The sequence below is a fragment of the Diadema antillarum genome, unplaced genomic scaffold (genome assembly GCF_040938485.1).
Source record: "Diadema antillarum isolate AM-2024a unplaced genomic scaffold, OU_Dant_1.0 seq00000183_RagTag, whole genome shotgun sequence".
Lineage (NCBI taxonomy): Eukaryota > Metazoa > Echinodermata > Echinoidea > Diadematoida > Diadematidae > Diadema > Diadema antillarum.
Window position 1 is genome coordinate 557,869 of NW_027271250.1, and position 17,076 is coordinate 574,944.

Genomic DNA, 17,076 nt, shown 5'->3' on the forward strand with positions numbered 1-17,076 from the left:
ACCACTAGGGTCCATGGTAATACAGTGTACTCAGAGCTTATCGGTGGTGAAGAAGACGTACTAATGAAATCGCTATCTATAAAAATTATATAATTATATAAAAATGATAACATGGCCGGCAGAACCGGGGGGGGGGGGGGCAGGGGGGCTCGGGCCCCCACTTTTTGTGCACCATAAAAAGGAATACATAAGGTGTCATCACTTTGCCCCCCCCCCCCCCACTTTTGTTTAATCCGGTATGTAAGTAAGTATGTAAGTGCATGGTACTAAAAAGAAATAGATACATGTAGAGATCTTGAAGTGTGAGCGCGGTAAGGTTATGTTTTTCCGCTGAAGACCCTTTTTTCTTTTTTTTCTTTTTTTTTTTTTTTTTGCTTGTCAGCTCATGAAACCCGGAAGTGTCCCCCCCCCCTCCCCACTTTTGCAAACGCTCAGTCGGCCCTGGATAAAACCTATAAATAATATTATACATTTATAAATCTTTAAGACCTCTTTTTGGTATATGATAGGGGCAATTATGAGCGTTCTCCTTAGTCGGTATAAGTTCTGTCTGTCTCCAAATATTTCAGAAAAATTATTATTATCATTTTTTTTTGAATAGCAATTAGATGTATACTCAAGAGTGCAGCGAGAAGAGGGTGTTTCTAGGGAGAAAATCCAAATATTTAAGTTTTCCTTTTAAAGGAAAGTAATGATAGTTATAAGACTTTAATTCCCTGAGTATATAATATCAGGGGCGGCGCAGCCGTGGGGGCCGTGAGGGCTCGGGTCCCCAGCACTCTTTGTGCACCATACAAAGGAATACATAAGGTGTCATAACTTTGGGCCCCCACACTTTTTTCAACCCGGAAGTACGTAAGTGGCACTAAAATGGGAGGGGAGAGAATGAGCTGAGTTTTTTTTTTTTTTTTTTTTTTTGCTTGTTAACTGAAGAAACCCGGAAGTGGACGGGGAGAGATGAGCTGAGGACCTTTTTTTTTTTTGCTTGTTAGCTCATGAAACTCGGAAGTGGGCCCCCACACTTTTGAAAACACTGCGCCGGCCCTGTATATGTATCGTTCCCTGAGTATGTATCGTGATTTTGTTGTTGTCGTTCTGAATCGTGAGTATTTTTGATGAATGATAAAACAATGCATATATATCGCACGAAACATTTTTCGTATAATGTTCCTGTATAAAGAAGCATATTTGATATTGCTCTGAATGGATACATTAAACGTCTAAATCAATTAACGTTAAATATCGATTAATCAATTTCGTTCAAAACCATGAAGCGGATTACAAAATGGCTGAATATTGCTCATAGTGCTGCACATAGCGATAAACACAAACGTCAACAATACTACATATTTACCGTTCAACGAAAAAGAAAATACATGTGAGAGCGTGATTAAAGTGTTAAGATATATGGTGTATTTTGAACCCCATTTTATTTATTATTCATACATTCAGTAATAATTGTAAGACTTATCTTTGAAGGACGGCAAGTTTGTATGTTTGTTTGTTTGTTTTTCACATCGATATTTGTATAAACTCGTAGACTAGACAACTGCCAACTGTGTTTATGATCTGCATTCCATGCCCATAAAAGAGGAGTACAGCGTTTTGAAGACAGAATAGACAATTACAGGGCCGGCGGAACGGGGGGGGGGGGGGGCAGGTCGGGGCTCCCCCTCCCCCTTTGGAAATAGGAATACATATAAGATGTCACCACTTTGCCCCCCCCCCCCCCCCCACACACACACACGTTTTCACTTTTTCATTTTTTTTTACTCCGGAAAATATAGAACCTTTTGAGTAAACGTTGCATGCGCCTGCCATGAATTAAAAGTCCTTGTGAGAGAAAAAAAATACTGGTAATATGCATAGGACCACTATGGTTAGGTTTTGTTTATTTCTTCATCATCAAATACAAATTCAACATAAATTTCAAAGACACAAAACTGACAAATGCAATGATTAAAATGATAACTTACAAAAATTGCACAAATAGACAAACATAAACAATATATTATTGTACCATATGCATATACAAAACATGTATAAAAGAAATATATTTACAGTGCAATGTAGGTAGTTTCCATGAGAGTTGATTGAATGCGGGAGACCGCCATCATGAGCTTTTATATTTCATTCATTCATTCATTCATTTATGTTTCCATTTCCAACAGAAATACTTTACAGAAATTGAATACATAAATTTCATCACAATACATAATAAAGGATAAGGTTGCAAAATATTGTAAGTATGCTACAAGCTGCAAATGAACCGCGTGGAGAGATAGGGTGAATGCTAAACCGAAAAATGTCATCTGCTATCATTATGCGTGAGTTCCGTGATAAGGTACCAATAATTATAAACAAGAAATGGAGGACAGAAATGCCCCCCCCCCCGACACACATGGGTAATCACTGTTCTTAGTCCGAGGGTTTGTTAATCCGAAACACACAAATTCCGTTCACCTATTAATCCGAAAATGAAGTAGGAATCGTTAATCTGAACCTTTTCATTTTGTGGCGTTTTCCGAAGGTTCTCATTACGATTAATCCATATTCTGAAGGCTCGTTGGTCCGGAAATGAAATAAGGTTCTTATTCCGAAGGGTCTTTATTTCGAACATGAAATGAGGTTCGGTAATCCGAAAATGGAAAAAAAGGTGCATACTAACGGATTTTTTTCTTTCGGATTACAAACTTTCGGAATAATGAACCTTATTTCATTTTCGGAATTATACAAACCTTGAAGATAAACGAACCTTCGGAATAACGAACTTTAACCACACACACACACACACACACACACACACACACAAACAGATGCACACATACACTCACATACAAACTTACACGCTCTTTTGGTTCACAGAAAAATAACCCAAAACAAAATCGAACAAAATCAAATTACGCACAAGAAAACCAATGAAGGGGGCTGTGGTGGAAGGGAGTATTGAACCTTGACCCAACCAGCCATGAGCGTGGTATATCGGGTATCAGGATCCACCCCCCCCCCCCCCCCCCGTTCTGAAAAACGTTCCACAACAACTGACCTGGACATTGACTGTGTTTCTATTCTCCAAGATCAACATTAGGCGTACATCGATTTTTATTGTTTCACATCATAGCAAATTTGGCATCTCTTCAATCAGCTTTGGCGCGATTTTTAATTTTGACACTTTTTACCATGATTCAAATCATATTCAAATACAGTATTTAACAAATCGTTAGCAATAATGATATATATTCAAACACTCATCTGACCTGAAAGAATTAAATGTGGCACATGTATACCTCAAGGCTCATTGCTTGTCTCACTTTTATTCATTTTATATATCAATTACTTGAGATTACGGTCCTATAAATCATGTATAGCTCTCTCACTCTCTTTTTCTTTTGTGTGTGTGTGTGTGTGTGTGTGTGTGTGTGTATACAGATGACACAAATTTATTGTATATAGGGATGCCCTAGACATTAAAGGTACAGTTTACCTTTGGGAGTAGTGATTTTAAAAGTGTTCAAGATATCGCATTTCATGCATATTATGTGCAGGTCAGTTGCATCACAAAACATCCCACCACAGAACAATTTTGGCAATGAAGCCTACAATATAAGAAGATACCACTATTTTTCTCATTAAACCATAACTGTAGACAGTTTAGTTTAGAAACATTTTTATTATACTTATATATTGTTCACATTTTGTACATTTAACAATCATATTTAACATTGATTATACTGATTCAAATTTTTACATTGGTTGTTTCTATCCCCGACTTACATTTTAGAAGTAAATTGAAGCACTAAAGCTTGGTTTTTGTTTCATCTGCAAATGGTAATTAAATAATTCCTTTAAAATCTGATATACTGTGGTCAGTCACAATTTGGAAAAGCGTACAACCTGGTTTAAAGCAAATACTGTTGTCTGTTAATTCAAGCAGAAATGTTGTATTTTGTAACATAGGGAAACATAATTATTGAATTGGACAATTTACATATATTGCTGAAATCAGCATAATGATTCCTCGACTTTATTGTTCATAATTCTCTCTCTCTTTTTTTTTTTGGGGGGGGGGGGAGGGTATAGTAGATGAAAGACTGTCTGGCAACTCCACAAGCAAAGTCAGAATAATGCTGGATTGCTAAAAGCAATAGGTATTGTATTATTCCTCTTCACAGTTACATCTATAATATCCAATTACTGTACTATTATTTTGTTCTTTAGTTCTTAGCACACTTTTCATCAGTGTATATAATATGGGACAGTATACCCGTCATACTTAGAGAAACTCACTGTCCCGTGAATATGTATCAATTATGTATATATATATATATATAATGAATATATATAAAAATAGAACAGAACAGAAGTTATGTTATAATAACAACAATTTATTTTGACACACAATTTTCGGGCGATTCGCCCATTCTCAAGCGTTCTTGATTAGACTTAGCTCCTGTTCACAGTAACATGTAGCCATTAGTATCCAATTATTGTACCATTGAGAAAGGGCGAATAACTCGAAGATCTGTATGTCAAAATAAACTGTTGGCATAAACAGCATTAACTTTTGTGTTTGGCTCCATGAAGATGAAAAGAAACAAACTGGTAATGCATTTTTGGCCATAAAGTATAAGTTTATTCGACTCAAATTTTTGACGTCCCACGCCTTCTATCAAATCAGTGTACTTCAGCAATGAGATAACGGATGTAGGCCTATGAATGTATAGATGAAAATGTACCTCCACAGTTTCAAGCAAGTGTAAATTCTAACCAGGCCACACACATGGCTCTATGCATGTATTTACAGGCACCAAAAGTCCTTGATTAAAGTAACGAACCGTTCGTTACATTCGGTCCTAAACTGAGTAATATATTTTCAATTGCTAAAAAAAACAGCAACTATGAAGTCCTTTCAGCACAAAAATAGTTTACTCATTTGAATATTACTACATGTGACAACTGTACAATGAATAAATTCAGTTTGCAACTAAACAACATACGCATCAATCCTATCTGAATTTGTTTTGTTTTTGTGTGTTTTTGAAATACTATGTTACATTGTTATGGGCGTGCCCAATACCAAGTTGTGCTCCTGTTGCCACGCCCCCTTAAAAGTTCATCGTAAAAATAGCGTATTGAAATTCAGGACAGACTCAAGACCACACGTAATCGTGTGCCAGCAAGTATACCCTTGCTTACTAGCGGAAGCTAGTTGCATGCAAAAGTAATGAAATACTATAATAACAACCTAAAATGGAAACAGACAGAAAGGAATTCTAAGTTGTAAACTTGGGTGTGGCGAGACCTTCATTGTGAACAGTAGCTACGACACCGTCGGCGTAGGAGGGGTGTTTGATGTGTACGCACGCCCTCACGTTTTGTGGATGATGATGAAAACAAAACACCAAATCAACCAACCCATGAGGCATAACTACCCATGCTACGATTTTCGTGAAGCAGTACACGGAGTGCACACAGATTCGCTCAGTTATTGTATCGGAAGGGTCCGTAAGTGCCGGTGGAAGTCCCCAAAAGGGTGACCGACTAGTATCGCTGGAATATTGTAAACATCTGATTTTACGGCAATTAATCACTGAATATCCGTAGATAATTGCATCTTCTGGAAAATTTTATGGTGAAATAGTGCTGACAAGACCACGAAAATGTAAGTTTTATGGCTTATTCATGTAAGTTTTCGTAAGTTTCTTGCATTTCACATTGCAGCGCAGCACATGAATACAAGTACCGACACTGTACTGTACCTATCTACCCGGCCAAGCCCATCGCCGTACTCGTGCCACAGCACAGCGCAGTGCCTATTATGGCCTGGTAAGGCGAGTCGCATAGAGAATACTACGAGACAGTTTTGTTGATGATGCACGAGCCCACTGACCAAGCACTTTGTGAATTGTTGGCACACGTAACTGCTCAGACACTTTTTATAAAGTGTATAAAAGACAAGTAATTAAATGAATTAAAGATGAATATGAACAACTTGACAGGTCTCATACCCCAGCTCAAGGCACAAATTTGCTTCCTATCTATGACCTGTGATTTGACGTGAGGTGGAGGTCGAGGTGGGAATGGGTTTTACTTTTAGCCATACCCCATCATACCATATGCTAGAGTAAGAGTGATAGAATTATTTGTCTGATGATTAGGCTTGCTGTTCAAAGTATAACTGTGGCACGCTGTTGTTCGTGCTGCATTAACCAAATTTGTCATGGTATTTGATATTGTTGAACAAAGAGAGACATTACGATAGCTCTGAAAAATTGTGATTATGCTGTCTTACAGTGTCAAATGCCACTTGTTGGCTGTTGCAATGTTATGTTCTGTTTGATTTGGAACCTTTTCTTATTGTAGAGAAAATCAGTAGAATGTTTGACTGGTTATGCTGTATATTTTGTGAGCGTGTATTATTTTGTGAATTGTGACTTCCAAACCAATTTTGCAAATGGTTGACTTTGCAATCAGAGAAGAAGTAGTTTGACCTAGTACTGCACTGATGGCTGAGAGTGAACTAGATCTGATGATGACAGATCCAGAGGTTGTCTTCCTTGCACACAGTCCTAGAGGGAAAGGGCCTAAAAATAAATGCTGGAAAGTCTCAAGTCATGCCATGGTATCTTCCACTGATGCAGAGGAGACAGACAAAACGGGAGAAAACCCTATGGAGTTTCCTATGCAGTTGTTGAACAAACTTGAATAAGATGTGACAACTGTACAAAACTAGGTCTACCACAGATTTGGATTTCTAGCAGCCTGCAGGCAGCAATCAAGCAAGACATTCAGGGCATGGTGTGGCAGAGATGTACATATAGGCCTACCAGTGGAATTGTGAAACAGACTCGAACTTCAGGGCAGGAAGATTTAAATTGTGAATGGCTTATGCTTCGGGTACAATGTACCTTTGAGATATGCTGGCTAACTGCAAGGATTCAAAGTGCTTTGAAGAAGTTTTGTGAACTCTCTCCCTTTTTCACTTCAAGGGCAATCCCACTAAAAGACATGACCTATGATGGCAAGAAATGGCAATGAAATTGTCCAGTGTAGAATGACTTGAAAAGACTGAGATGAAGATGGCCAGATGGATGTGCAGGGCATCACAGTGCCAACCAAAGAAAGAAAAATGAAGACCTCCTCCGGTCAGTGGGTGTGGTAAGGATAGGGCAGGTGATGAGGAAGACCAGACTGAGATGATATGGACATGGGGATAGGAGGGAAGAGACCTGCAGGCACCATCTGAGAATAGAGAACTTCCCAGTTGCTTGGAGGAATCCTCATTGGAGAGACTTGAATAAGACAGAAGATTATGTTTTAATAGTAGCCACATTGATCCAACTGATAGGACAGCATGGATGGGAGCCATCAATCAGGGAGGTGGGTCTCTTCCCAGTTAAGTGATTAACTATCCAACCCAACAGACTAGGAAAAATAGACTTCAGATGATAATGCTAATGATCAGAGCAACCACTAGACACTTCAGATTGCTAAGGTAGCTGTAACAATGACAAAATTTACAAAATTTGCAATTTGTTATCCAACAACTGTGCAGTTCATAGCATATTCAGTGTACTGGTATGTGGAAAGTATGTTTTCAGCCCTTTTTTTTTTTTTTGCTGTCTTTTTCTCTCTATCAAGTTACATTGTATTACCTCTCTGTGATGGAATTTGATACATTTTTCTTGGTAGTTTGTGTTATCTTTTACACCTACCAAGTTGATTTCCAATATTTTAATGCAATAAAGGCATGATAAGTGGCCCCACAGAATGATTTGGCTGTTTGTAATGGTATTTTTCATTGATTGACAAGTTGAGAGAATGCAGAAAGGTTAAGCTCGTAATGGTGACAGTACAACAAAGGAGCTTAACAGACACAATACCTCAGTCACATCATTTGGCAGTTCCCACTAGATGAAATCAATCACCAGTGATTGTATGACCAGAGATCACAACTTGGTGCTTTTGAATGAATTATCATTAAGGAAAAGTAATCAAATTAGCTTTGTAATATTGCATCCTTGTACTGACTGATATTTCTGTTGAAGCAGAAGATAAAGAAACATTACAGAGAAAACTAAATAACTACTCTAAAATACACAGCAATTTGTAAAATCTTTTATCCAGAGAGATGTAGCTATTGTAACAGACCATTTCTTTTCATAGCTTTTCCAGTGATGAATTGATATTTTATTATGAAGCATAGTATACATATACGTGTAGCACATGTTGGTAAAATAGTAAAATAATAAAATAGACTGACGTGATGCAAACCTAAGGTGCTCGGAGATTTAAATCCATAACAAAACTGTTGATGTCAACATTACCAGCAAGAAGATCCAACTGTCAATAGAGAAATGGTTGAACTGGTCACTCAAAAGTTGACAAATAACCCATGTCTGCATGCTAACAATTACAAATTTCTTAGAAATTTGTTTGTTTATTTGAAAAAGAGATAAATGAGAGAACTTCACTGACAGTTGTTAAATTGATGGTGACTTGAAAAAAAAAAAAACTTCTATCTTTTTTTGTTTGTTTGTTTGTAAAGCTTTCAAAAAGGGTATTAGTTTTAGCCATGGCACCATGGTAGACCTTCAAAAACTAGGGCTAGAAATTGTTCAGTCAGTCTGTAATGTTGCTTCTTGTCTGTAGAAGTCTGGACAAAATTGTTTCAAGATGTCTGTTGGTGTACAATGTATGTCTGCATTGTTAAACTTTGTGTCTTCCATTTCCTAGATTATGAATAGATGTATTAGTGAATACATACATTATACTAATCATCTGCAATCTGGGGAGTATCTCTACATATGTAGGCCTATTTCAAAACTACAATGAGTCACATTGTTCTTTATATGTTTCGAGATTCCAATGACTTTAACATGATATGGGTAAGAAGACCAAACTGTGCAGACTGAGCAGCTGTGCAGCTACTTATCAGGGAGAGATATGATGATCTTCCTTCTTGTGATTACTGTCTGTTAAAGCCATTGGCTCGTCCGGCCCTAGTTCCGCACCAATGTGTATGTGGGCACCCCCACCCTCCTACCAGCCAGGTATAATGAAGCTTGCAAGAAAGTGGTATGCGCACATCAAATACCAGAGCCCATACTGTTGTGATCAAAATGCTTTTGCTGTGCCTGAGAAGTGGCGGGTTTGCTTTCAGAATTGACAGTTTCCAAGCAAATATATGTATATTACGACAAAAATATATATATTGTCACTCACACTTAATGGACATTTTATTTCGTGACCTACATTGTAGGGCCAAGGAAAAAAATATTTTGGTCTCCGGTAACCCGACCGACCCGACCAAAAGGTGCCGACCCGTTAAATTTTATCCTCATAGATGCGCTGCAACCATCGTTCGGCCCCGTGTACTCATTGTTCGGCCCCATATGTCCATGCATCAACATGCACGATGTACCGCGCCGTGAGCTCGCCCTGCCTATGTGAATGTATTAGCGCGCGTGGCGAAACTGTATACATACTGTAGTACATCGCACTATGAGAGTGCAGTACTATCCATGTACTCACACGCTGTGTGAGAGATTCAACGCATACAACACGTTGCAATCGAACACTGGTGATACAGCAAATTCTGGCACGGGTGGCATGCAAAATATAAATATCATGTAAACGCTCAAGTTATCTCAGAAACGGCTGCAATCATGGCTGTAAGTGTGCTTGCTGTATAGATTCAATGCAGATGAACGGACTAGTAACTTCAAAACTTGGAATGAAACGAGTCTATATGTGTTGCTATGCAACTTTACAATACCTGTTACTTACCCATTGAACTGCTTGTGCGAGTTGACTCGGGAGGTTTGACAATGATTTCGGGGGTCCGGCGACGTAGCCCACTGTTGTGCTCTTCAAAACATGTGTGGAGATAGTTGCATAGCTTTAATTTTGCACTTGATATGCGCCATTTTTTATTCATGAATTTCAGTGAATTTTTATTTGTAATATTGAGTGGTTGATTCATGGAATCCTGTCAAATCAAGGGCCACTTGCTTTACTGCACGCAATTTACTGCAAAGTACCGTATAGCGTACTCGATACATTTTTTACACAATGCAATGCACGTGTGTACGGTATAAAATGCATTTAGATGACTGTGTGTGCATTGCAATATTGTGCGACTTGCATACGTTCCTGTAACGTATGCTGCAGAGCTAGGTCGTACTTTATATACGATACAGTACATGTATGAAAGATACCGATACGTACCACACAGACATATACATAAACATACATGGTATGCTCCGTAATTTTTCTATGGTACACACACATTACACACGTACACGTTCACATTGAAACAGAAACCAAATTTTTCGATAGAAAGGGTAAAATTTTTTCGAAAAATAAACTTTTTTCCCTACCTTCTGACCCACTGTTCTTGAGGTCATGTTTCCGGAAACCAACATATTATTTACTTTGGCCTAGGATTGAGTCCAATAAGCATAGCTGATCTGTCTCCATTCATCCATCAATGATGACACATCATACATGTATATTGTATCATGTTACTCCCAGTTTAAATTGGTTTGAAACTTGAAATGTTTATGAAATCTCATAGGATATGAAGTGAAATGCAAATGGCATCTGAACATTAAAGCTTTTGATACCAAATGAAACAACAGAATAATATGCAGAAGAATTCACTCTTTTATAATAATCATACAATTGTACATCCTTAAAAGAAAGCATTGTTGTGTGGTATACCAATTTATACTTATGCAATCCACAATTTAGCCTAAGAAAAACGAGAAGATATACCTACATTTTGTAGTATTCTTGCTCCTTCATGCCAAAGCCTGTGGATTGCACATTAAACTGGTACACTTTTTTTCCCTGGGATATTTGTTCTTTTTTTCTCAACCAGGATGTTTGCTAATCTAATTATGGTATTCAGTAAATGTGTCCCTCAGAACAGTGTGCAATGTTTGGCAAATGACAAAGATGATAAAACACTGAATGTTAAATCTCAGCCATGGGATTTGAGATTCTTTCAAATCCAATGTCATGTACACCATGCTGTTTATCATGCCCTGTAGAATGTATAGCATGACTGATCAGTATGCTTTCCTGATAGGTGGCTTGAAACAATTGGTTTGCTGGTATTATTTGGATGCTTATAGTTATAATCCCCACACACAAAGGATTAGGGAAACCTTTAAAAAGATCATACATGTGCCAAATGCAGCCCCTCTGTTTACCCGTTCAGCTCTCACTGAGGTTGCTAGTCAGTCACACTGCTGTAAACAGTTGTTGTCCATCGGAAGTGACTCAAGTGGCATGATGTGTGTCTTGGGAACTGCTGTTTGTGTTTTACTGTTATATCGCTTTATTTTACTAAATCACACACACACACAATCCATGTTCACATGTGATATCTTCAGGAAGTATACATTTGAATTAAGAAGACATTATTATTTGAAGATGAAATTCAAATCAACTACATGTTTGTCATGCTGATTCTAACACAGATACAAATTTGTAGTGATACTTCACAGCACATCCTAATACACACTGGAAATTGTTTTTGTTTTTATCAGTTTTGTGTCTAGATGCATTATCACAAATGATTAAATATATTAACACTGTATAGAGTACCAATTTTTAACAAAAGTAAGCAATTTTATTTTGGAAGTAATTATTCAATGACTATAGAACTTTGCAGAACTGTAATGTGAGCTGCTTGCTAAACGTGTGTAATTTCTTTACCAATGATGACAAAACAATCCAGTATTGTGGTATACATTGTGTCATTGTGTCAATATTCTGGCAGTACTGCAACGGTATTGCCCTCTGTACAAACATTATGACCAGTCTGTTGCAAACATCTTTTAATACCCACCAATGACCAAAGAGCTAAAGAAAATCATATGCTAGAAAGAGCTGGAATTTCAGTTTGATTTCAGCTGCATTTGTGGTTTAGTAGAATGGTTATGCCGTCAAATAGTGTTCTAGGTAGATGAAATTGAAAAGAACTGTTTAGCTGTGGCTTATTAAGTGTACACATAACTCATAAGGTACCAAAGATAGCATGAAAAGCATGTAGTCTGAGTGACTCAATGGGCCCTTGTGGCTGGCTGATACGGAAAAAAAAATAAAAACTTTCAAAAAAATCAGTGACTCAGCAGAGAAGCACTTTTTGCATTTAAATAGAATATGCTGTCATGAAAAGAGAAACACATATCAAGTTGCATTGTATACATGGTATGTATCTTGGTATATCATAGAAATGTGTCTTTTTTGTTTTGTTTTGTTTTGTTTTGTTTTTTGTCATGGGCATATATACAACTTGACTTGGATGACATGGATTTTGGCACATTCTTAGAACAGGAAGTATTCCTTATAGGGTCTTTAATTCTGTTATTTCTAGCCAACATTCTTCCAGAAGTAAGGTTGCAATCAACATTTTACAAAGATAATAGTTTATATTTCACCAATACTCTTGCTATGAACACATTTGAATTGTCTAGTACTATTAAAAGAGGTTTGCCTTATCTTGAGGTGTTTTACACAAACCTTGTTACATGAGTTTAAAACACTTTAAGTGAAACATGCAGAATAAAGTGAAAAATTATCTGGAACATGTTTCCAATTTTCATGAATTCTAAATTGCTTTTACCATAGAAACATATCAAATAGTTTGAATTTTTTGTTATTTGATACATATCAATATGTAAATTTACACTGTACAGTGCATGTCCACCCCAGAGGTCTCTGCATCGATTTGTCTCAGGTGTAAAAGTTATGATTTTTGTATAGAGCTACCGGCAACATTATTTACATGTACCTGTGTGTTAATGGTTACCAATAACAGCATATAGAAGTCAAATGTTGAATGAAAATCAAGATTAGAAGAATAGTAGCATAATACACATAGTAGTAGAAGCAGTTATAAGGCCAAGTAAAAAAAGAAAAAAAGAAGGTAGTTTCTCTTCCTCAAGCGCATCTGATTTTTGGCACCATGTCAAATTTTTCACTATTTACCATTTTTCAATTTATTGCCAATGAAAATGTGAAAAAAGTCTGTTTTTCTCCCTGTTTGTACCTACTTTGAGTTGCCACATCAGCTTTTATGGTATTTTCTATGTTTGGGTGGCAAAAAAAAAGAAAAAAGAAAAAAAATCTGACATTCACCTGCTGATCCTGATTTCATGCACGCATTGCGTTAAAATCTCTGATTGTGCGTATTTGTCACTGTCGATGGTACTGCGGCCACTAGCAAAGAATTCTACAAACCAACCAGTATGTAATACCAAGGAGGTGCAAGTGCACTAGGCGAACTTGCCTAGTACATACTACCTCCTTGGGCTTGCCTGGGCAGCATGCTGTTGAGAACATTTCAGCTGAATGCACATCTTGAATGGACACGTCTCCATACACACTCATACTCGTGTATATGCATCTCATGTGTGGCCATGGCTTGGTTTCAAACAGCAGTGATATATAACCGTGCTCTGCTATCCCACAAAGATCCCAGTGCCATCATTGCACCACGAATGGCTTTCAAACACGAACAATCTCACCCTAAATACTTCACAACCTATGAAAACACACTTGCATTTGAGTCTCCAAAGTAGAGTAGAAGACATTTTGAGACACTTTTACACATAATGAAATAACTCAATTGCTGGCTTTAATTGACACTCTCAGGGCTGTGCTGTACTCAAGCAATCAGTAGTTCGGTCCCTACATACGTTTTTAGTCTGTCGCGATACCTTCTGTACACGGTAATGTGGTCGTTGGTACAGTATGTACATGCACATAGACAGCAGCGCTCTGAAGTCATTTTAAAAAGTGTAGAAAGCGTCAACTTTTACCTGCTATGGAGGCTCAAAATGCATAGGGTTAGTTTATACATGTTTGAAAATTATTACAGAAGGTGGTACAAAACTATGTGAGCACCATGTGTTGTTGTGCAGCAGCTTCAGATTTAAAAATATAATTAGATATGAAATAGTATAGTAAGGATTTCCTGCATCACATCTCTTCAAAAATCTGGAAGAGAAACTGCTTTCTTTTTTTACTTGGCCTAATAGAAGTGCAAAGTATTTACCCAGTTTTGATATTAAGTTTTGGAACATTTGCAAGATCTGTAGAATTGACTTCAGTAACTAGAAAAGCACTCTGAGAGCGCAGACCTCCGCCTAGCAGCTACTTTCCACCAATGATCTTCCTTTTCGTAGAGATCAGTGATCGGCCCACTGAAAAACCGCCCAATTTCCCAATATAGAAGCCTTTGTTACGTCATAAACCCTCATGCGCAGCGAGCCTTGCCTCAGCAGAAACTAGACAGTCACAGCGGACGGGTGCAATTAACTCACTGTTTTCATTTTGACCTGACCTCGCTTTCCTCTTGAATGAACACGTTTCGCACGAAAACCGCTAGGAAAGTGTCGCAGCAAAACTGCCGTAACTTTACTATTTATTCATATTTTTTGATAATTCAAACGGTTATGAAAAGTAAAAACCTCATCTTAACCTACCATTATGTTAAATTTTTTAAATAACGACGAGAAAATAATCCAAAATGGGGCATAACTTCACTTTCAAAACGGAAAATAATTGTCAGAAATCGTTGCTAAAATTTCACATTTTGACTTCGTGAACAACAAAAAACTTTCAAGTATGTTACTAAGTATGTATTTCTTTCCGGAATTCTAAAATATCACATTCGAGAAGTCATGCGTCCGGATATGTCTGGAAATAATCGAAAGTGGTGCACTTTCTACCTTCGTTCCGAGCACGAAATTTCATAGTCATTCGCATACGGGAAGACAGGGTACAGTCCCACGTACCCACATCTTTGTCGCTCTAACGTCACCTGTACTTCAGTGCCGTACGGCACTGCTGTACTCTGATCGTAACTCGTACCGGGAATTCGTAGTTGTAATGTTACTTACTATAGTGCAGTAAAATCTGCGTTAAGTCCGAAGAATCCAATGTCAAGAATTTGCAACTGCATAAATGGTATCATAGCCGAATATATATTCAAATTTTTGCTATATTCTTTTTAATAGGACAGTTCTGATAACGTAAGTGCTTGTCTTTGAGGTATAGCGAGGTCCCCAGCACACTGCTGTACATTGTACTTATCGACACACCGCGTTCCACTCTCATAGCATGCATGTGCAGTTTACTAGGCATCCGCAGCAGCCACCTCGCATCGCACAGTAACAGTACGCTGCAATGCATCGACCAATCAGCTCGCTGGATCGAAGCAGCATGGGAAAGTTCATTCATTGCGCAAGCGCAAATCAGTTTTTCTTAGAATATGACGTCATTATTCTGGTTTGCTGCTCCAAGATTTCTGACAAGATACCTCATTTATTTTCACTTGTAACTTCAAAAATAGGTCTTCGGCAAAGCGAACAGGGCTACATTTACGTCCGCACATGTCTTATGAATATGTATGTCAAGTTTCATGAATATTAAGTGGTGCGTCCAGATGTGTCTGGAAATAATCGGACGGTAGTTTTCCGAGACAGAGAAACATGAAATATTGAATAACTTTAAAAATCCTTTATCGTTTCTCGTGATTTTTCGTATGTAGATAGAAATCATGATTTTGCATTGATACTGAAAGTTTGAGGGATTTTGGTCAATGTATAGCGGAGATATGAGAAGATGAAATTTTGGTGAAAATGAGAACGCCCGATTCGCACTGCCTCGGTGACGGTTGAAAATTCAAAACGTTTCGTGGGTTTCGGGGGAGTTAATTATAGTCGTCCGCTGCGACTGTAGAGCATGCACTTTATTGCGCGTCTGAAAACCTAAAAAATGTGCAGCTTGAACTCCAAAGTTCATTGACCCTACCTGCCAAAATATTGAAAATCCTTCATAAAATCCATAAGAATTTCTGGATCACCATCAAAATTTAACCATCTGTTCATTATGTCATTCTCAACCTTTCCTCCAAGTTTCATCCAAATCCGTGTACAACTTTTTAAGTTATTTTGCACATGGACAAACAAACAAACAAACAAACAAACAAACAAACAAACAAACAAACAAACAAACCAACGGTAATGAAAATATAGCCTCCTCCCTTGGCAGAGGTAACAAAGGGAAATATTCTGAATACCATGGCCTTTTGTAATTGATATGAAAAAGACCACTCCTTGCCAATGACATTATGGCCTGTGCAAGAGGTGGCATAGAAATTAATCAAATCACGTCTGCCTCAAACGACATGTTGCCCCTCGTACGCTCAATAATACGGATGTTCAAATGAGTTCAACTCTTAATATACACATGAAGGAGTTATGAATTAAAACTACATAATGATTCAATGATGTTTCATTGCATGATGCATACACAGACTATATGCTGTACAAATGGTGTTATTAAAGTGACTGTGGGCCAAGGAAGATGCCAAACCATTGCTTACAGTGTAAGTGACTAAATTAGTTATTGCAAATCACAAATATGCAATAGATCCTATTGCCTGTAGATGGTTAATCCATTTGTATCAGTGGCAACCCACCCCAGATTAGTGTAAATGAGTTTGTGGCATTGCAAGCTACATCCTCCCAAATCCTGATATATTTGTTGCTTCTTGCTACTCCATCATCAATCTGTAATCACCGGCATATTTTATCATGATAGCCGCTCGCCACAGCTTAATAAATGTAGCTGGGGCCCAGTATAGGGTTTCTTGTGGCTGACATTTTGCTGGTAAGAAGTGGCGATATATGATTACACAGGGGAGGCTATCTGCAGCTTATTTGTGGTGTTGTTTACTTTCTCATGCAGCTACAGTATCAAGCTGTTTGAGCATGTTGTACAATCAAGGACATGACAGTGAGGTCTGATTTGAGACTATACTTCTGGCTCAGTTAACCCTTTCAGGATGCAGCATGTATGTAGAGATGTTGTGTGCAGTTATCTGTATAACTAGCATTATGTACTCTGATGTTAGTTAGACTTGCAACCAGTCAGAATTACCTTGCTCTATGCAGTCAAACTTTCTTGTAAATTAAAGAGTAGAATGACAACCATGCTCTTTAACATGTGATATCTCTAGATTCAGGTTAAGAAAATGACTTCATGATTACATAA

The 17,076-nt window shown here is 37.8% G+C and overlaps 1 protein-coding gene across 1 annotated transcript in view; it reads left to right on the top strand.

Annotated features, from left to right (window-relative positions):
- The first annotated feature begins 5,516 nt into the window (after positions 1 to 5,516).
- The window catches only part of LOC139728552 (uncharacterized), a 136,831-nt gene continuing 125,271 nt past the window's right edge, over positions 5,517 to 17,076 (top strand). Inside the window, exon 1 of the mRNA XM_071639489.1 lies at positions 5,517 to 5,662. Within this exon, the coding sequence (XP_071495590.1) occupies positions 5,661 to 5,662 (2 nt within the window). The 5' untranslated portion in view covers positions 5,517 to 5,660. The remainder of the gene's footprint in view (positions 5,663 to 17,076) is intronic.